The following is a 22,704-nucleotide window of genomic DNA, read 5'->3' on the forward strand; positions in this document are numbered from 1 at the left end:
ATGTGAGGTATTGGTCCATATTTTGACCAAAATACACAAGCTCGTAACCCAAGGTAGGTTGAAAGCAGGGCTATGGAGTCGGTAAGCCAAACCTTCGACTCCGACTCCTCAATTTCTCTTGCACCGACTCCGACTCCGACTCTGACTCTGACTCCTACATATATTGCTTATAGTTAGGTGAAAAATTTATTGTAGTACATGAACATGTGTATGTGAACATCAGACATTTAATAATTTTTATGATACAATAATTAATATATTTGGATAGAACATAAAATATATTTATTGGATACAACTTTAGAACACAAACTGTAATAAATTGTAAATATGTAATACACTATGTAATATACAGTAGATAACATATATATCTTGTGTGTGTATTTATCTTGTGTGTGTATTTATCTTGTGTGTGTGTATATATATCTATATATATATACATATATTGTATTACATATTTACAATTTATTAGTTTTTTGTGTTCTAGAGTTGCATTCTAATAAGTATATTTTATGTTCTATCCAAATATATTGATTATTGTATCATAAAAATAATTAAATGTCTAATGTTCACATTGTACTACAATACATTTTTCACTTAAATATAAGCATTATACTAAATGTTATTATTTAGTAAAATATTCAGCACATTCTGCATTGCACTACTGTCCCCAATTTATTATATATTTGAGGAGTCGGAGTCGGTGCATTTTATACCGACTCCGACTCTGAGTCCACCAAAATGAGCTCTGACTCCGACTCCAACGCCAACTCCACAGCCCTGGTTGAAAGTGGCTGTTTCATCAGAATTCTGCACCTGTGTTATTCATGTTCTCCCTCCTAATTAAATAACATATTGAGTAAAGGATTATTCGGACATCTATTGTAAGTCCAACTTAAAGCCTGCTTTACACGTTGCAATTTCGCATATGATATCGTATGCGATTTGCAACGCCCCCATCGTATGTGTGGCACGTTCAATTTGTTGAACGTGCCGCACAAACGATTAACCCCTGTCACACATACTTACCTGTCCATACGACCTCGATGTGGGCGGCGAACATCCACTTCCTGGAGTGGGAGGGACGTTCGGCGTCACATCGACGTCACGCGGCAGCCGGCCAATAGAAGCGGAGGGGCGGAGCTGAGCGGGACGTAAACATCCCGCCCACCTCTTTCCTTCCACATTGCCAGCGGGAGCCGCGGGAGGCAGGTAAGATCTGTTCAATGTTCCCGGGGTGTCACACACTGCGATGTGTGCTGCCTCGGGAACATTGAACAACCCGACGTGCAATTCGTCAGGATTCAACGACGTGTATGCGATGAACGTTTTAGCGTTCAATTGCAATCGCACATACCTGTCACACACTACAATATACCTTACGATGCCGGATGTGCGTCACTTACGACGTGACCCCGCCGGCTTAAGATAAAGACAGCAGGTTGTATAATATGAGAGAGAGAAAGGGTAAAAATATGTACTGAGAGGAAGAGAAGCAGCAGTTTGATAATAGAAATAAGGCGTTCATGTTCAGCTTCATTACACTTATGCCGCTTATACAGCACCAATATATTCCATAGCACTTTACAGACATTGCCATTAAAAAAGCCCCCCATACACTTCACACAGCTGTAGGCCGAGTGATGGTTTGGCTGATCATTTGGCCGGCAGCTATCTCAACTGACTCTCCCGTACACAGGAGTGCTTGCTCTCCCGAGCGCTCCTGTGTTCTCTACAAGAGACACTGCCAGACATCTCTCACGACTTATCAGAGAACAAAAGGATTATCAGTCCGAAATTGGACATCTTTATGTCCCTCAACATCATCTATTGAGGAAGAGTCAGGGACCCCATACACTTTAGATTGATGGCTGAACCTGTCAATATCTGTTAGGCTAATGTCTATGGGGGTCTTTACTGTCCCTAGTAGGGCTCACAATCTAAAGTCGTGTATTTCTTTTATGTTCATCATTTGCCATAAATCAAAAGGGCAAATATTAGAAGTGTCACTTCAAGGTAACTTAAGGTGCACTTACACTGCAAGAATATTGTGAGTGAATGTTCCTAGAAAAATAATTATCTTGCTATCTAAACGGGATTCTGATCACCCACTGAACAAGCAAAAATGCTCATTCATCAGGTGAAATGATCTTTTCCTTTTCAGAAACTATCATCGTTCTTGGCTGCACATCATCTAGTATAAACAAGACTTGTGATGTTGTGAACAATGGCAGCCTATGCACAGTGAACGATCAATTTCAGATGGATATGGATATGTGCTTTTTGCCTGCGTAAACGGGCAATTAAAATGACTGCCGATCAGTAAATATTTTCCGATTTTATCGTTACCTAAAGGAATAATGTAAAATCACCCTTAAGGCTACTTTACACACTGCGATATCGGTCCCGATATCGCTAGTGTGGGTACCCGCCCCCATCTGTTGCGCGACATGGGCATATCGCTGCCCGTGCCGCACAACATCGCCCACAGCCGTCACACATACTTACCTGTCCGGCGACGTCGCTGTGACCGGCGAACCGCCTCCTTTCTAAGGGGGCGGTCCGTGCGGCGTCACAGCGACGTCACTGAACCGCCGCCCAATAGCAGCGGAGGGGCGGAGATGAGCGGGACGTAACATCCTGCCCACCTCCTTCCTTCCGCATAGCGGCCGGGAGGCTGGTAGGGAGAGCTTCCTCGCTCCTGCGGCGTCACACGCAGCGATGTGTGCTGCCGCAGGAACGAGGAACAACCTCGTTACTGCTGCAGTAACGATAATTGGGAATGGACCCCCGTGTCGCCGATTAGCGATTTTGCACGGTTTTGCAACGATGCAAAATCGCTTATCGGTGTCACACGCAACGGCATCGCTAATGCGGCCGGATGTGCGTCACAAAATCCGTGACCCCAACGACTCCGCATTAGCGATGTCGTAGCGTGTAAAGCCCGCTTTAGTCTCTGATCCGAGAACTTTTTGAAATGAGCTATTATAATGTGGACAGAGAATTGTTATATGTGGATCTGTTTCAGGTGAGTTTTGGTAGAAAACATTTACAATATAAATTATTTCTTTGACATGATTTTATAACACAAGCTGCTACTTTAAAGGATAGTGATTCAGATAACAGAACTGGAGACTTCTGGGTTGTCCGGGACTCGAATATTGATGACCAATGGACACAACCATGCTTTTCTAGTGATGTATATTGCTTAAATTTGACCACCAACGGGGCAGTAAACAACTGATTGAGAAGGTGCCGGGTGTCAGGCCAAACAACCTCATACCGATGACCTATTAAATGGAAGATAATCAATATGCTAGTCCCAGACAACACATATAACAATTTATAAAGCCACCAAATCCACTGAATGGAATACATTATTAAAGGGAATTTGTTAGCAGGTTTTTGCATCATTGCTTTATTAATGTGAATAAGGCTGAAAAGACAAAAGGCGCTAATAGGGAACTAACGTTAAAGAACGTTTGTAGGAAATATCATATGTGCTCACCTGATGCAGTTGTGAAAATAGTCACAACTGCTATTGAAAGCGTGTAAGTTATGGCTGCAGCAGGCACCTTGAGGAGTTAGCGTCAAAGATGCAAACAGAAGTGGACTCCCGCGCTGTCACAAGAAGATGATCAGCAGTAATGGTTAAATCGTGATTTTATTATGCGTTTCAGAGATCACATTTCCTTCCTCAGATAAATCACACATGTACATGGTTGCACTTTACAATGGAGGCTATATATAACCTTGTGAAATTCAAAACAAAGGCGCGAGGAAACAGAAAAAGTCACCTGACATGTTAACTCTTAAATAAAAATAAAGTTATAAACAGAAACCATAGCATATAAGTCTGATTAATATTAAATAAAGAATATATGCATAGAAAGTTAGAAACTTATATGAATAAAACAGAAAAAAAATACAAATAAAAAACTAAACTATGGATCTGGTGGGATGCAAACTCATAAAGTGTCTGTTTCAAAAACCTTAAGGAAAGTGTGGGAACCCGTGAACCCACCGATCAATATCAAAATTTGGTGAAATGTTTTGTATCTTGAGAGGTGTAAAAACTTTATTCCAAATTTGAATATGGAGGCGGGTTTAATGGGAAACAAACTTGTGGTAATGTGAAGAAAGGACTTTGAGATGAGTGTATGTGACCACAGAGCCACAGACCAAGATAGTGGAATATTTAGGGACAATTATTTATCAAAGTGAAGAAAATACTATGTAAAGTGAAACAATTATGTATAAAGTGAAATAATTAAAATAGGAATAATTGTTGGATTACAAATAAAGAATAAAAAATAAATAAGGAAAAAATGAAAAAAGCAAGAATATAAATAATTATATTGATGAAAAATGTTTATTCGAGAATTTTTTTAAATGCAAAAAATAAAAAAAATTGATTAATGAAATTAGTATTTATAAAAATGTCTATATGTATATAGAGTTGGATCTATAAGATTGTATTTATAATAATACTGCTTTGCTATAATATAATAGTTATAATAGTTATAATAGGTATAATAGTACCGCTTATAATAATCGTCAATAAATCATGGGAAACAGGAGAGGTCCCTCTAGATTGGAAAAGGGCAAATGTGGTTCCTATCTACAAAAAGGGGAAAAAAGAGGAATCAGGGAATTACAGGCCAGTAATCCTGACCTCTATAGCAGGAAAAATCTTTGAGCAAATTGTCAAAGAACATTTACTTAGGTACCTGGATGGGAAGGCATTAATCAAGCAAAGCCAGCATGGCTTTATGACCAATAAATCTTGTCAGACCTATCTGATTTCCTTCTACAACAAAGTCACTGAATGGTTGGACCAGGGGAATGCTGTGGATATAGTATACCTTGACTTCAGTAAGGCGTTCGATAAAGTATCACAAGATATACTAATTGAGAAGATGATCAAGTATAGAATTGACAAAAAAATCTGTTAGATAGATTCACAACTGGCTTAATGATCAGGTGTAACGAGTAATACTAAATGGATACCCATCAACCTGGAGGAAAGTCAAAAGCGGGGTGCCGCAAGGCTCTGTCCTGGGGCCAGTGCTGTTTAATATTTATTTATTATTATTTAATTATTTATTTTATAAATGATCTGGTAACGTAATTATTGGGAGACTCAGGAGGAGTAGCCAACACTAGAGAGGAAAGACATCGTATTCAAAACGATCTAGACAGACTCGAACAATGGGCTGAGGAGAACTGGATGGTTTTTAGCAGGGACAAATGCAAAGTCCTACATCTGGGTAAAAGAAATGTAAAAAAACATATATAGTATGGGAGGAATTGGAGGTAATAGCACCATATCATATGAAGAATGGCTAAAAGAACTAGGGATGTTTAATTTGAAAAAGAGAAGGCTGAGAGGAGACTTAATAGCGGTCTACAAATATATGAAAGGTAGTCACAGTGGAGAGGGAACTACCCTATTTTCATTAGCACAAGGAAGTACAAGAAGCAATTTGATGAAACTAAAAGGAAGAAGATTCAGATTAGACATTAGGAAAAACTTTCTGACAGTGAGGGCAGTCAGGGAGTGGAACAGGCTACCACGGGAAGTGGTGAGCTCTTCATCAATGGAAATCTTCAAGCGGAAACTGGATAAATATATAGTTGGGATGATTTAGGAAAGCCTGCACTCACAGGGGGTTGGACCCTATGGCCCTTGAGGTCCCTTCCAACTCTACCATTCTATGATTCTATGATAATGCAGGAATAAATTATTCTTTCTTTTAATAAAAATACATCAATAAAATTAAATATTTGTACTGAAAAACGTTTCACATGTGCGTTATTTAAAAGGTGAATGTGAATAACTGAGGAGAGGACTGCTCAAAAGAAAATGAAGAATGTGCTGAAAAAATGTATAAAAATCAAGTGCTGAGAAATGTATAAAAAGAAAGGGTTAGAGACCTGATACAGTTAAATCCCGCCTTCAAATTTCAACTTTAAATTTGGAATACACCTCTCAAGATACAAAACATTTCACCAAATTTTGATATTGATCGGTGGCTTCATGGGTTCTCACACTTTCCTTAAGGTTTTTGAAACACACACTTTATGAGTTTGCATCCCGCCAGGTCCATAGTTTTTTACTTGTATTTTTTTTTTCTGTTTTATTCAGATAATTTTCTTTCTATGCATATATTCTTTATTTAATATTATTCAGTTTTATATGCTATGGTTTCTGTCAGGTGACTTTTTCTGTTACTTCGCGCCTCTTTTTTTAATTTCACAAGGTTATATATATCTTCCATTGTAAAGTGCAACCATGTACATGTGTGATTTATCTGAGGAAGGAAATGTGATCTCTGAAACATGTAATAAAATCACGATTTAACATTGTTTTATTAGCAGGAGAATATCACTGGATGACTAGTAAACCAGCTGCCTGGTAGTCTGGCACCTCCATTACTGAATGCAGTTTTCTGCCTATGCAGAGTATACATAGAAAGCTGGCAATCAATGGTGTGGGCTCAGTTATACTACCTACACTGACACCTCACTAGAATCAGGGTCTCTGTTCATATATCATGCTACTTTTCAGATAGAGTAGCAAAAACCTTATGACAGGTGCCCCTTAAAATAATTAAGTAAGAAAAAATGTTGATTGTCCACTTCTTCTCCAGAATACATAGTGATCTATGGAACTGGTGACATGTCACAGCTAATCAGATGCTTTCTTCTACTTTCATTCAGAAATCCTGACTTGTGGTAACTAAATTAGGATCCAGTTGGTATCGACCTACCGTTTGGTCTGTCAGTGGTGGTAGAACAATGGTTTTCTCCATAGTGTTCATCACAAGCTTCCAAAGCTCTTTCAAAACACGTTTCAAAACAGTCTTCTCACAAATTTTAGCAAAAAGAGTAAGGCTAAGCAAGACAAAAAAGAAAAACAAAAGTATATAAGATATACATGGTTTATGGAGTCAGACATTCATGTGATATAACATACGTTACCATAGAAACAAAAAAAGATCACAGAGCCAAAGATTTATCAGCAGCCCCTCGTATATGATACACTGAGAAATGGTAAAAAAAATGAAAGTGGAGTGAAATAGCTAAATTGAAAAACACAATATAGCCATTGTTTTTTGGGGTAGTGTTCTAATGGCGCTCCTTGTGCTTTAATATGATGGGGCAATATGATTCTCCTGGTTAGTACGATTAGGGCGATAGCAAAGTTGTAAGGGTTTTTTTTATATTTTATTGGTTGCAAAAAATCAACACCTTGTAAAAAAAATGTGGTTTGTGTTGCCATTTTCTAAGACCTTTTTTATTTTTCTGTCAATGGAGCTATATGAGGGCTTGTCTTTTGTGCCCCTAGCTGACATTTTTCGGGGTACACATGATATTTTCATCCCTTTTTACTGTATTTTTTTGGAAAGTATCCAAATAACAGAAATTCTGCTGTGTTCTTTTCATTATTAAATATACGATTAAAATACATTTCTATTGTACCATCACCCATTCCCTGTAGACTGTGAGCCCTCGCGGGCAGGGTCCTCTCTCCTCCTATACCAGTCTGTCTTGTACTGTTAATGATTGTTGTACGTATACCCTCTTTCACTTGTAAAGCGCCATGGAATAAATGGTGCTATAATAATAAATAATAATAATAATAATTTTTAGTTATTTTGACATGACAATACCAAATATGCTTTTTTTCAGCACTCTATTTAGCTTTTATTTAGCCTCATAGGGAACACTTGAACGTTTAATTGTTTGATTGCTTATACTATAGTATTGCAATATGGAAATTGTGGTTCTGCTATGGAGCCGAACCTGGAGTTCAGCTTTAACACTAGAAGTCCCAGAGAGGGGTCATTTAACATTTCTACCTTTGGAACCCAGAGACGGGTCGAATGACCTGAAGGATTTTAGTTAACATCCTATAATCACCGTCTTTTGTTCTGTAATTAAGGCCATTACTGTCGCACCACAGGAGGTTGTTGTTTTCCATTGAGTTTAGCCATTTTGTTTCTAGTTAATTTTATTCAGTTTATTGTATGTCATCTGACCCTCTTTCGGGACTTCAGGGGGGAGCTCGAAATTTCTGGGACTTCTAGTGTTAAAGGTTAACTAATATGTTAAGATGGCAACCACAGGGTCTTCAGCACAATTTTCTAAGTAAATATATTTCTAAAGGTGCTAATAACATGAATTTCTCACCAGATGTTGGTAACAACCCATCCAATTCACACAGGTAAAGGAATCAAATTAAGTTGTGTAATAATGAGAAATAACAAAGGGAAAAAGTATTGTACACATGAAGAAAGATGCCAAAAAAAGTCAAGACACAAACTGAAATCTATCAGTAATTAGAAAGCAATCTGTCACTTAGTGAATAATAGTATCACTTGGTTCAACTGATGGCCTTGAAAGGGTGTCTCATTATCAAGGTGCCACACAAGAAATATCTCATGTTGGGTAAAACCATTGAGCTAACTCAAGACCTTCACAACCTTATTGTTGTAAAACATACTGATGGCATTGGTTACAGAAGAACTTCTAGACTACTGAAGATTACCTACAGTGAGCACTGTTGGGGCCATAATCCGGAAGTAGAAATAAATTAAATTCCCAATAATCCAGCCATGATTAGGTACTCTCTGCAAGATTTCAGACAGAGGAGTTAAAAGTAATATCAGATGAGTTGTCAAGATCCAAGACCACCTCTGGAGAACTCCAGAAAGAGCTGGGAATCAGCAAGTATTGCTCTTTCAAAGAAAATAAAAAGAAATGCATGCAACCTCTATGGCCTGAATGCATGCTCACCACGCAACACTCCATTGCTGCAAAAAAAGGATGTTCAAGTGCATTTAAAGGTTTCATAATATTTAAACAAGCCTGTGTATACTCTGGTCAAATTAGAACAATATTGAACTCTGCAGTCCATAACACACACCATGATTGAAGGGCAAAAGGCACTGCATATCACACCCAAAACACCATTCCCACAGTGACGTTTGGAGGTGAAAACATAACGGTGCGGGGATGATTTTCAGCATATGGCACTGGCAAACATCATATACTTGATGAATGAACAAATGTATAGACACAGTCTTGATAAAGATCTGCTGCCATCTACCAGGATGATAAAGATGAAATGAGGGTAGACATTTCATCAAGATGATGATCCCAAACATTCAGCCAAGGAAACGCTCAATTGGTTTGAGAGAAATAAAATAAACGTGCTAGAATGGCCCAGCCGATCACCTGACCTGAATCCAATAGAAAATTTATGGAAGGAACTAAAGCTCAGAGTTCATAAAAGGAGCCCACGGAAGTGTTTGTGTGAAAAAATGGGCCAAAATCACACCTGAGGAATGCATGTGACTAGTTTCTCCATACAGGAGGCATATTGAAGCTGTCATCACCAACAAAGGCTTTTGTACTAAGTATTCAATTAATTTCATTAAGGGTGTTCAATACTTGTTGCCTGTGTCATTCCTCATTATTACATATAACTTAATTTATAGACATCTATGGTTTGATTTATTTGCATGTGTGGATTGGATGGGTTATTACTGACATCTAGTGAGAAATTAATTTCAATACAATTTTTAAAAATATTTTGGCTTAGAGAATTGGGGACGTGTTCAATACTTATTTTACCTGCTGCATAAGTCTCTGTAATTCATCCCTGTGTATAATGATGGTAAAGTATTACAAAACCGATATTCGAATTGTCATTCGAGTCATAAAAAATGATGTAAAAAAAAAAATAAAGAAAGAAAAATAAAAAAAATCATATAGTGTACAACTTGTATACAGGTAGAAGAAATCAGCAAGTTTTAAGCTCTTGCTAGTTTTATAAAACGAGTTCATTAGTGATTACCGTTTGCTTCTCTTAGGCCAGCACTGTATCCATGCAAAATATGTATTCCATGGCTGCTAGAACCAGTAATTACATACTACCAAACTTTTGCATGTGTGAATTTTCCATCTGGGATTTAGAGAATTTTACAGTGTATTTCGATAGCACAGCAAATGCACAGCATGCCAATTTAAAGTTTCATATGGGTTAAGAGTTTTCCTTGTTGGGTTGAATAAATAAGACAAAATCTGCAAAAAAACAAAACAAACCTGCCATCTGTTGCACATTTTTATCTACAGTGTAGTGAAAAAAAGTAAAAAAATATTCTCACCTGGCATGGTGCTTTTTTGGGTTTACTGCCTTGTCCTCTGCTGGTCTCTATATATCACAGCCTCCTGTGATGATATGTTATCCCATGTGACTACTGCAGCCAACCAAAGTCTGCAGCAGGCATGTGGGATGTGATATTAAAGGGAACCTGTCACCAGTTTTTTGCCCTATAAGCTGCGGCCACCACTAGTGAGCTCTTATATACAGCGTTCTAACATGCTGTATATAAGAGCCCAGGCTGCTGTGTAGAACATAAAAAATACTTTATAATACTTACCTAAATCGGTCGCTGCGGTGGATGTGGGTCAAAAGGGTGTCTTCGTCCTCCCGTGCTGGTACCGCCTCTTTCGGCCATCTTTGTTGCTGCCTCTGTCGTCCTTCTGAAGCCGCAGTGCATAACGCGTCTGACGTCATACAAACTCGCCGGCATTTAGGTCCTGCGCAGGCGCACTTTGATTTGCCCTGAGCAGGGCAGATCAAAGTATTGTAGTGCGCATGTGTGGGACCAGTGAGTGTGTATGACATAGACGTGTCGTGCACACAGGCTTCAGAAGGAGAACGAAGATGACCGAAAGAGGAGGCGCTGACACCAGAGGACAAAGTAGCCCATTTGAGCCACCGCAGCGACTGGTTTAGGTGAGTATTATAAAGTGATTTTTACATTCTACACAGCGGTCTGGGCTCTTCTATATAGCATGTTAGAATGCTGTACATAAGAGCCCACTGGTGGTGGCCGCAGCTCATAGGCCGAAAAACTGGTGACAGGTTCCCTTTAATACAGGAAATTCAGTTGTACACAGGCCGGCACAGGGCCAAGCAAGGAACCCATGGGAATGTCATTGAGGTGCTTGTTAATTTTGCACTCCCAGCAGCAGCAAATCCGCAGACAAATCAGCATCAAAATCCACAGTTAGGTGCTGCTGAATAACCACAATGTCTCTGCAACTTCTGTTGAAATTGCTGCAGATGTTTGCAAAGTGGACAAATACAGACCCATGAAGGCCCTGCCTATTATACTAACATTAACAAACTAACTTCAGCCGTGAATATTTTAATGCATGGCATGAAAAAGGCAAATCCTTCCAAGTATATAAGATTGTCTCCTCACTTGCTGTCTAATGGATCCAGGATGGGCTGTAAAACATTGTCGGCATCTTGAGCCACACTACTGCAGTTGCTGGCAGGAACATTTCCAGTCCCTTTCACCTGACTCAGGATGTCTCCCATTTGTTTCACACACTCCTCTATGTGAGGTTGGAAACTAAAAGTGAAAATAGAAAACACAATAAGGATTTTATTATTTGTAGAAAATGCAGTATAAGTTTTATGTTACTTCTTAACCCCTTGGCCCCGAGCCTGTTTTCACCTTCATGACCAGGCCATTTTTTCCAATTCTGCCCAGTGTCACTTTATGAGGTTATAACTCTGGAACGCTTCATCATATCCCAGTGATTCTGACATTGTTTCTTCGTGACATATTGTACTTCATGTTAGTGGTAAATTTCCGATGATACTTTTTGTGTATATTTGAGAAAATATCGTAAATTTTACGAATATTTTGCAATTTAAAGATGTTGAATATTTATATCCTTAAACCATAGAGTTATGTCACACAAACTAGTTAATAAATAACATTTCCCACATTTCTACTATAAGTTTGAATGGTTTAAAGTTCATCATTTTTAATTTTGTAATGCAGCTAAAGGTACCTGGGATCTTGTAGTCCTGATGTGATCTGGGAATCTTTATCTTGTCCCAGGTACCTTCAGCTGCACCACAACTAATATGGTGTTACATAGTTACATAGTTACTAAGGTTGAAAAAAGACCTAGGTCCATCTAGTTCAACCTTCCTCCATCAGTTCTACACCTGGTCACCAAGTCATTTATAACCAACAATGTTGTGTGTACTGAGGAACTCATCCAGCTCTTTTGTGAAAGCTGTTATAGTGTCTGCCATTACTACCTCTTGTGGTAGGGTATTCCACAGTCTGACTGCTCTAACTGTAAAGAACCCTTTACTATTTAGCTGTCGTAATCGCTTTTCATCCACTCGCAGTGAATGCCCCCTGGTCCTTAGTATTGTCTTCGTAAGAAATAAGTCATGTGCCAGTCCTTTATATTGACCACACATGTATTTATACATATAAATGAGATCTCCTCTGAGACGTCTTTTTTCTAAGCTAAACATATCTAACTTTTTCAACCTGTCATCATATGGGAGGCCTTCCATTCCTTGTAGTAGTCTAGTTGCCCGCCTTTGAACTGACTCTAACTTCTGAATGTCCTTTTTAAAATGTGGAGCCCAAAACTGAATCCCATATTCCAGATGTGGCCTTACAAGTGATTTATAGAGCGGTAACAATACGTTGGGATCACGGGATCTAATCTCTCTTTTTATACACCCTAGAATCTTGTTTGCTTTTGCAGCTGCTGCTTGACATTGAGTGCTGCTGCTCAGCTTATTTGTAATGAGAATACCCAAGTCCTTCTCCTGTTCTGTAGTCCCGAGTTTACTTCCATTTAATGTATACGCAGTTATAGGATTACTCCGTCCTAGGTGCATTACTTTACATTTATCAACATTAAATCTCATTTGCCAAGTATCTGCCCATTCTGACATCTTATCCAGATCTTTTTGTAATATTATACTATCAAGTTCAGTTTTTAATATCCTACATAGTTTGGTGTCATCAGCAAAGACTGACACTTTACTATCAATCCCATCCACAAGGTCATTAATAAAGAGATTAAAAAGAAGTTAATTATATGCACCAAATGTCCAACTGGGGGTCTGTATGTAGGGGAGATAGGACAAGAGCTCAGGACAAGGATGAATTCTCACCGCCACACAATTAGAGAATTGTGATAGATAGAATAGAGATAGATCTACCTGTGGCCAAACATTTTTGTAACCCAGACCACAACATCATGGACATGAAACTGCTGGTATTGAAAAGAAACGTCAAATCTCAGAGAGACAGGAGACTATGGGAATACAAATTTATGATGATCTTTAACACATTCAGAGCAGGAATGAATGTGTCACATGGATTTATGTCTTTTTACATCAATTAAGAAATGTGCTCCTCAGACCATCTGGGGGCATCATAAGTCTGGACCAGAACACAATCAGAGGACAATAAAACTTTCACAGTCCTTATCTATGAACTGCTGCAATATTTACTGCCACAACAGTTTGTCCCCTTGCCATACTGATAGTTATGCTTCACAAAACGTGTCATATTTACAGCTCCATTCTACTGTATGTCCTGTTGTGTATAAATATGTGATTCTTCAGATTTTAAGTTATACTAAGCCTGATGAAGACACCTGAATATTCTCGAAAGCTTGCTATATATTACCATCTTTTCAGTTAGCCATTAAAAGGTATCAACCACTGATGACTCTCAGTTGTTTTAAACATTTTTTTTTTATCTCTATTGGATAACACGTTACAAAGATATATTTTACCTATATCATAATTCACTAAGTGACATAGGTCAGTATTAAAAAAATTGGCCTGGTCTTGTGAAAACAAGCTGCGTGGTAAAGGGTTTAAAGGAAGGAATCTAGGTTGTCCTTGAGCTTGTTTACTTAAATGACTATTACAATATGTTGTGGCATTGATTTCTATAGTCTCACTACTCTTAAGGCCATGTCACACTAAGCAACATCGCTAGCAACATCGCTGCTGAGGCACGACTTGCTAGCGATGTTGCTGTGTGTGACATCCAGCAACAACCTGGCCCCTGCTGTGAGGTCGCTGGTTGTTGCTGAATGTCCTGGACCATTTTTTAGTTGTTGCTTTCCGGCTGTGAAGCACACATCGCTGTGTGTGACAGCGACAGAGCAACAACTGAATGTGCAGTGAGCAGGGAGCCGGCTTCTGCGGACGCTGGTAACCAATGTAAATATCGGGTAACCAAGAAGCCCTTTCCTTGGTTACCCGATATTTACCTTCATTACCAGCATCCGCCGCTCTCACGCTGTTAGTGCCGGCTTCCTGCTCCCTGCACACATAGCCAGACTACACATCGGGTAATTAACCCGATGTGTACTCTGGCTAGGAGTTTAGGGAGCCAGCGCTCGGTTACCCGATATTTACCTTAGTTACCAAGCGCAGCATCGCTTCCACGCGTCGCTGCTGGCTGGGGGCTGGTCACTGGTTGCTGGTGAGATCTGCCTGTGTGACAGCTCACCAGCAACCCGTGTAGCGACGCTCCAGCGATCCCTGCCAGGTCAGGTTGCTGGTGGGATCGCTGGATTGTCGCTTAGTGTGACGGTACCTATACTGTAAAGAATCACCATCTTTGATGCTGATTAAACCTTCTTTCTACAGATGGTGTAAAAAGATAATTAAAACGTTTTATAATGTTAAGCTGCATGAGGAGCAGATAGCTACTTGTAAAAGGTTAATGTACAAAAGTAAGATATACCTGCTTGTAAAAGATTCCTAGTCTCTTACTACATACTGTAAACAGACAGCCACAGCAACAATGTACAGAGAAGGTTGTGACATGATTTACCTCAGGAACTGTTTCTATTCTTCGCCTACTGATACTCCATATTATGCAGAAATCTGTCTTACATCTCTACATCCATCATGAAGTAAGACAGTAGTACAAATCCCCCTTGTGTTCCCAGGCTGCACACCCCTAGAATACCATCAAAGAGTTGTATCTCCAAGCTCTAAGCTGAAAGTCTCATATACTTGTCAAAATAGATATTTTTTTAGATTTACTAATTACATACAGTACCTTTGAGAGGTTTTTTTATTTCAGTCTCATATTATTTAATAAAGTGTTTCAAGAGGTGATTAAGGTCATGGGTCATCTTGAAGGAGTAAATTCAATATTTTGGTAAAACTATAGAAAAAACTACATAAAGAAATCTGAAGTATTTATATGTGCATTAAAGACAATCTGTCAGCAGATTTTTGCTACTTCATCTGAGATTCTGAATCTAACGATATATCACTTATATTACCGGGTACAACTGTTCTGATACAGTGAAATATATTATTTTTAACATGTAGCAGAGCTCAGGGAGCTGTCCCCGCCCACACCAGGTTTTCAGTGTACTTTTTCCATAGACAGCAGCTGCTAATCACAGAAGGGGGCGGAGTTGGACTACAGCTCCCATGCTGTTGGCTCCCATTAATGATAAAGATAAGATGCTTAACCCCATAGCGACGGCCTAACGTCTCAAGACGTCGGAAAAACAGGGTACTTATTCTGTTCCGACGTCTTGAGACGTCAGGCCGGAAAAAGCTTGTAGCGCCCCCCAGTGACGAAAAATCTCGGGGGTTTCAGCTACCGGAGGTAGCTGAGACCCCCAAGATTATGAATCGGGGTGTTTTTTTTGGACCCCGTTATTGCGATCGCCGGTATACACCGTATACCGGCGACAACATTAAAAAAAAATAAATGGCCGGTAAAATTGATTTATTTCTCATCTGACGTGATCAAACATGTCAGATGAGAAATAAATATGAGCCCTTAGTGCCCCCAAAGCCCCCGGTACCGGAGAGTCCCCCCACCACCCCTACCCCCCCTCCGGAAAATCCAAGATGGTGCCGACGCGCGCTGAAAACTCCCGCCGCCGCCGGCTCTGCATTCATTTCCCTCCGATCTGAAATGATCAAACATTTCAGATCGGAGGGAAATGTCCTCCCCCTGACCCCTCCTCCGGTCCACCGGAGATCTCTGGTCCCCGGAGCCCCCTCCGGTCTCCAGAGCCGCCTCCCCCCTCCCCCCTCCGGAGCGTGGAAGATGGCGGCCGCATTCATACTGCACTTTCTGCCGCATGTGACACGTCACATGCGGCAGAAAGTTGTCCCCAGGTCCCGCCGTCGCCGTCGCCCCCCCCCCCAGCCCCCGGTTTTACGTTACCTGGCTGCTGGTGCTCCTGCTCCGGCCCCGCGATCACAGCACGCCGCCTCCTTCTTGAAAGCTGACGGCGCATGCGCAGACAGCGGCTGTCAGCTGGATCCCTGCAAGCAGGGATCCTGCTGACGTCGCTACTGCACAGGCTACTCCACTGTGGACCGGGGGAGGGTGAGTGCGGTAATCTGCAGTCACACTCCTCACATGGAGAGACTGCTGTTCTAGAAAATGGGGGGTACGTTCTGTGAGCGTGCCCCTCATATTCTAGAATGAGGTTACTGCAGGTCACTCTGCCCTAGGTTGGACCGGGGCAGTGTGAGTGCAGTATTCTCAGATTACTGCACCCACACTGCTCATGGAGAGCTTGCTCTTCCAGAAAATGGGGGATACGTTCCCTGAACGTGCCCCCCATATTCTAGAAGATCCAGAGTCGGCGCGGGACCTCCAAAATGGATTACAGCGACCGAAATTTATTTATTTTCAATAAATTGGTAAAAGAGGAATGTTTCGGGGAGTTTTTTTTTCAAATAAATTTTTTTTTTGTCTTTATTTTTTTCTATTACTTGACTGGGTTAGTAATGTCGGGTATCTGTTCAGATGCCGTGACATCACTAACCCCAGGGCTTGATGCCAGGTGACATTACAGCTGGTATCAACCCCATATATTACCCCGTCTGCCACCGCACCAGGGCGCGGGATGAGCTGGAGCGAAGCGCCAGGATTGGCGCATCTAATGGATGCGCCACTTCTGGGGCGGCTGCGGCCTGCTATTTTTAGGCTGGGAAGAGTCCAATAACCATGGCTCTTCCCACCCTGAGAATACCAGACCCCAGCTGTCCGCTTCACCTTGGCTGGTGATCTAATTTGGGGGGGACCCCACGTTTTTTTTTTTTTTAAAAAACGCCTGGGGAGCCCTCCAAATTGATCACCAGCCAAGGTGAAGCTGTCAGCTGTGGTTTGCAGGCTACAGCTGTCTGCTTTACCCTAGCTGGCTATCAAAAATAGGGGGGACCCCACGTCGTTTATTTTAATTATTAATTTTTTGGGGGGCTAAATACAAGGCTAGGCACCCTTTAGTGCCACATGAAAGGCACTAAAGGGCGCCAGCTTAGACTATGCAGGGGGTGGGACGTTATATATGTTTGACATCTATCCATTCATCCATTGTAGCATTTTAGGCTGTGTGCCCACGATCAGGGTTTGCAGCGTTTTGGGCGCAGAGTGTTTTCCCTGCGTCCATAACGCTGCGTTGTGCAGTAGAAGCACAGTGGAAGGATTTTTAGAAATCCCATGCCCACTGTGCTTCTCTTCTCCGCAGCATAAACCGACCTGTGGCGCAGCTTCCCAAGCCTCCACATGTCAATTTATGCTGCGGAGATGAGTGTTCTCTGCAGGTAGCATAGAGCTCCACAGCGGCCTGAACCCAAATCGTGGGCATGGGCAGCTGCGTTCTCCCGTGGACAACACTCACATCTCTGCAGGAAGGCTGACACTGTGTACTAGACGCCGTGTCGCTGGATCATGGCCACATAGCCTAAAAGTGAGACATTTGTTGCTACAGCAACATTTTTGTGAAGTACCTGTGGATTCAAAATGCTTACTATACTCCTGAATAAAATCCAGTTTCCAAAATGGGGTCACTTGTGGGGGGTTTCTAATGTATAGGTACCCAAGGGGCCCTGCAAATGTGACATGGTGCCCGCAATTTATCTCAACTTTTCCAGAATTCAAATGGTGCTCCTTCCATTCCAAGCCCTCCAATTTATCCAAACAGAGGTTTTTGGCCACATGTGGGGTATCCCTGTGCTCATAAGACATTGGATAAAAACCTGTTGGGTCCACGGTTTGTTGTTGTCTCTTGAAAAAGTGAGAAATTTGATGCTGAAGCAACATTTTTGTGAAAAAAATGAAAATTTTCAATATGGCAACCTAAGCTTATCAAATTCTGTGAAGTATTCGTGGATTCAAACTGCTCACTATACACCTAGATAAAAGCCTTGAGGTGTCTTGTTTCCAGAATGGGGTCACTTGTGGGGGACAGCCACTGTTTAGGCACCTCAAGGGCTCTCCAAATGCAACCTGGCGTCCGCTATTGATTCCAGCCAATTTTGCAGTCAAATGGCACTCCTTCCCTTCCGAGCCCTGCCATGCACCCAAACAGTTGATTTCCACCACATATAAGGTATCGCCAAACTCAGGAGAAATTGCACAATAAATGTTATGCTGAATTTTTTCCTTTTACTCTTGTAAAAAAAAAAGCTACCTGGTTGAAATAACAATTTTGTGGTAAAATTTTATTTTTTTTTTTCATGGCTCAACGTTATAAAATTCTGTGAAGCACCTGGGGGTTCAGGGTACTCACCAAACATCTAGATAAATTCCTTGAGGGGCCTAGTTTCCAAAATGGGGTCACTTGTGCGGGGTTTCTGCTGTTTAGGTACCTTAGGGGTCCTCCAAATGTGACATGGTGCCCGCAATCTTTTTCAGCCAAATTTCCTTTCCAAAATTCAAATATTGCTCCTTTCGTTCCAAGCCCTCCCATTTGTCCAAACAAAGGTTTCAGACCACATGTGAGGTATCACCGCACTCATAAAAAAGTGGTTAACAAACCTTGAGGTCAAATTTTTGGAATTACCTCTTGAAAAAGTGAGAAAATTGATGCTAAAGCAACATTTTTGAGAAAATTATTAAAATTTTCAATATGACAACGTAACGTTAACAAAATCTGTGAAGTACCTGTGGATCTAAAATGCTCACTATACCCCTAGATAGAAGCCTTGAGGGGTCTAGTTTCCAAAATGGTGTCACTTGTGAGGGGTTTCTTCTGTTTAGGTACCTTAGCGGACCTGTAAATGCAACATGGTGCCCGCAATCTATTTCAGCCAAATTTGCTTTCCAAAATTCAAATATTGCTCCTTCTGTTCCGAGCCCTCCCATTTGTCCAAACAGAGGTTTCTGACCACATGTGGGGTATCGGCGCGCTCATAAGAAAGTGGGGAACAAGTTTTGGGGTTCATTTTGTTGTGTTATTTCTTCTAAAAGTGAATAAATTTGGGTTAGAGCAACATTTTTAGGTAAAATTTAATTTTTGCTTTTTTTCATTCCACATTGCTTTTGTTCATGTGAAGCACCTGAAGGGTTAATAAACTTCTTGAATGTGGTTTTGAGTACTTTGGGGGGTGCAGTTTTTAGAATGGTGTCACTTTTGGGTATTTTCTGTCATCTAGGCCTATTGAAGTCACTTCAAATGTGATGTGGTCCCTAAAAAACTGGTTTTGTAAATTTTGATGTAAAAATGAGAAATCGCTGATAAACTTTGAACCCCTCTAACTTCCTAACGAAAAAAAATTTTGTTCCCAAAATTGTGCTGATGTAAAGTAGACATGTGGGAAATGTTATTTATTAACTATTTTGTGTCACAGAAATCTCTGGTTTAACGGTATAAAAATTCAAAAGTTGAAAATTGCAAAATTTTCAAAATTTTTGCCAATATTCAATTTTTTTCATAAATAAACGCAAAAAATATTGTCCTAAATTTGGTACTAACATGAAGTCCAATATGTGACGAAAAAACAATCTCAGAATCACCGGGATCCGTTGAAGCGTTCTAGAGTTATAACCTCATGAAGTGACACTGGTCAGAATTGCAAAATTTGGTCTGGTCATTAAGGTGAAAATTAGCTCCGTCACTAAAGGGTTAAACTAACATTACAGGTAAATAAAAACACACTTTAAGATAAGAGACTGGCTGTAAACTGCATGTTAACTCTTAAGGCCGCGTTATTCGCTGCGATCTCGCTAGCGAGATCGCTAGCGTGCGTACCCACCCCCGTCGGTTGTGCGTCACGGGCAAATCTCTGCCTGTGGCGCACAACATCGCTAGTCCCCGTCACACTACTTACCTGCCTAGCGACATCGCTGTAACCGACGAACCACCTCCTTTCTAAGGGGGCGGTTCGTTCGGCGTCACAGTGACGTCACTAAGCAGCCACCCAATCGAAGCGGAGGCACCCGCTCCCGTCGTTGTAACGATATGTGGTGATCTCTGCCGTAGCGAACATTATCGCTACAGCAGCGTCACACGCACATACCTGCTCTGCGACATCGCTGTGACTGCCGAACAATCCCTCTCTCAAGGGGGAGGTACGTTCGGCGTCACCGCGACGTCACAGCAACTTCACTAAGCGGCCGCCCAATCAAAGCAGAGGGGCAGAGATGAGCGGGATGAACATCCCGCCCACCTTCTTCCTTCCTCATTGCGGGCGGCCACAGGTAAGGTGAGGTTCCTCATTCCTGCGGCGTCACACATAGCGATGTGTATTGGCAATAGGGGAGCATGTCAACGATAAACGATTTTGCGTCCTTTTTTGAATGCATGTAGGTGTCACACGCAACGACATCGCTAACAAGGCTGGATGTGCATCACGAATTCCGTGACCCCAACGACATCACTTTAGAGATGTCGCTGCATGTAAAGCGGCCTTTACAGCATGCTAGATTCAGATTAATATAGCAAAAACATCCTGACAGATTCCCTTTAAGATTAAGAAACTGTATATTCACTTACCTTGTAGCAAATACTCTGCTGAGCTCATCCAACACATTGTTGAGTTTCACCTGCAACTCCTTGAGTATGTCACTTGTTTCTGGATCCAACTAAAGATTCAACATGTAAACATTCATTGGAGACCATAAAACGTGAATAGCTAGATTTGACTCGATCATGCTAAACTGCAGCTCACAATCTTCATTTGTAGTGATTTAGTGGGGAGAGTGTAGAAGGTAGTCGATTTGCTCTGCCTCCTACTATACAGTGTTTTCCCTAATGTACAGTACTGTGATATCATTGTGCTTGATGTTAAATGTATATTGGTGCGGCGATGTAGCAGAGCCAGAGCAGCACAGCAATCGGTGCCATCTAGCAGCTGATAGGTTAGTGTTTATGGTAGTGTAACTGTACCTTTTAGTGTATTGCATCATAGTGTTCTCCTCTAAACTCTATTCTGACTGGTGATTTAGCATATATAATGTAATGTGTTTTATGTAAAGTGTTTTATTACAGGAAATATGGAGTAAACTATAGTAAGTAACAGGCATAGGAACATTAAGATAGAATGTTTTAAGGTATACTTAGTACAACATAGGGACAAAAGGGCAGGAGGAAGTCAGTGGTAGATAGTAGTGTGTTATTAGAAGCTAAGTGCAGGTATTAGCATACCAGCTAGATATCGATATAATAGTAACATGGGAGACAGAGCACAGTAGGTGGAGTAAAGAGTGAGTTGCTGAGGCAGACAGGCCAGATGAGTCAGTTCTGTTCAGATTAGGCTGCTTTCACACTACGTCTTTTTAACATGCGTCCTGAACGGTTTTTTGCTGCAAAAGCGGATCCTGCTTTTACAGCAAAAAATGCATGCAAACGCATGTTACTTTGCAGGATCCTATCACTGGATGTTTAGGGGCGGGCATTGGAGTCATGTGATCGGGAGTGATGGGAACTAAACGTGCCAGACTGGGAGCCGGCATCTGACAGCTGCGAGGCTCGTAACCAAGGTAAACATCGGGTATACTTGCTTGGATACCCGATATTTACTTTGGTTACAAGCGTCTGCAGCTGCTAGGAGCCGGGCTCCCTGCACACGTTACCAACGTAAACATCGGGTAACTAAGAGAAGTGGTTACCCGATATTTACCTTGGTTACGAGTGTCCGCAGCTCTCAGGTGGGAGAGAGAGACAGGAGAGGGAGGGGGAGAGACAGAGAGAGAGGGAGGAGAGAGATAGACTGATCACGGACGCTGGCTTCTGTGCATGCTCAGTAGAGCAAGCAGGATCCTGCCTATCAGCACGCCAGCGTTCACATGCATTTGCGTGCTGTTTAGTAAGGATCCAGCAATTTGCAGAAGTTGGACGCAGCTCAAAAACGCTACAAGTAGCGTTTTTGAAAGATGTTAAAAAACTGCAAGTCGCTGGATCCTCACTATAACGCACGCAAACGCAGGTGAACGCATGTTAACGCGAGTCCATTGCAAATGCATTGAAATGAAAACGCATTTGCACTGGATCCGTTTCTGCGTTAAAAAAACGTTCAGGACGCATGTTAAAAAGACGTAGTGTGAAAGCAGCCTTAGTGAAGATGCAGTAGTGAGCTGCACAGGAGGTCCTGGACCATGAGCTCTGTTCCAGAGTTTGCCCAGGCCTCAGGAGGAATCCTCCATTGTATCCTACGGGCAAAGCTGCCAGAGATGGGGACCATAGAAGTCAGACTCAGCTGCTGGAGGAATAGTGCCCAGGGCAAGTGCTGGACTGAAGGTTAGTCGGTTGAGCAGTGGGAGCAGAACAGTAACACAGGAGAAAGTGGCATGTCTGTTCTAGGAAGGTTAATATGAAGATTGAAATGTGTATTCTGAAGATGTCTCCAAGAAAGCTTGTATGCTGAATGAAGAAGTTATAATTTGAGTTCAAGGAAAACTGTTTCTGTGGTGTGTTGCCCAAGTACGATGTCTATGACTGTGCCCGGTGACGGGCTGGCAGACAAGCCATCGATGGCGCAAGTAAGTGTCATACCCACCAACCAGGGTGGAACACATGCACAACACTGGAGTGAGAAAAGGGAGTGGATCATAGTCGGCCATCACCCACCTTCCC

The 22,704-nt window shown here is 41.4% G+C and overlaps 1 protein-coding gene across 1 annotated transcript in view; it reads right to left on the bottom strand.

The window, feature by feature from the left end:
• Positions 1-22,704, bottom strand: part of UNC13A (unc-13 homolog A) — a 475,959-nt gene that overhangs the window by 94,758 nt on the left and 358,497 nt on the right. The window contains exons 33-35 of the mRNA XM_075352602.1: positions 20,626-20,714; positions 11,280-11,432; positions 6,771-6,894 (exon numbers count right to left, since the gene is read on the bottom strand). Of these exons, the coding sequence (XP_075208717.1) occupies positions 6,771-6,894; positions 11,280-11,432; positions 20,626-20,714 (366 nt within the window). The remainder of the gene's footprint in view (positions 1-6,770; positions 6,895-11,279; positions 11,433-20,625; positions 20,715-22,704) is intronic.

This window comes from Anomaloglossus baeobatrachus, chromosome 1 (assembly GCF_048569485.1).
Source record: "Anomaloglossus baeobatrachus isolate aAnoBae1 chromosome 1, aAnoBae1.hap1, whole genome shotgun sequence".
NCBI classification, from domain to species: Eukaryota; Metazoa; Chordata; class Amphibia; order Anura; family Aromobatidae; genus Anomaloglossus; species Anomaloglossus baeobatrachus.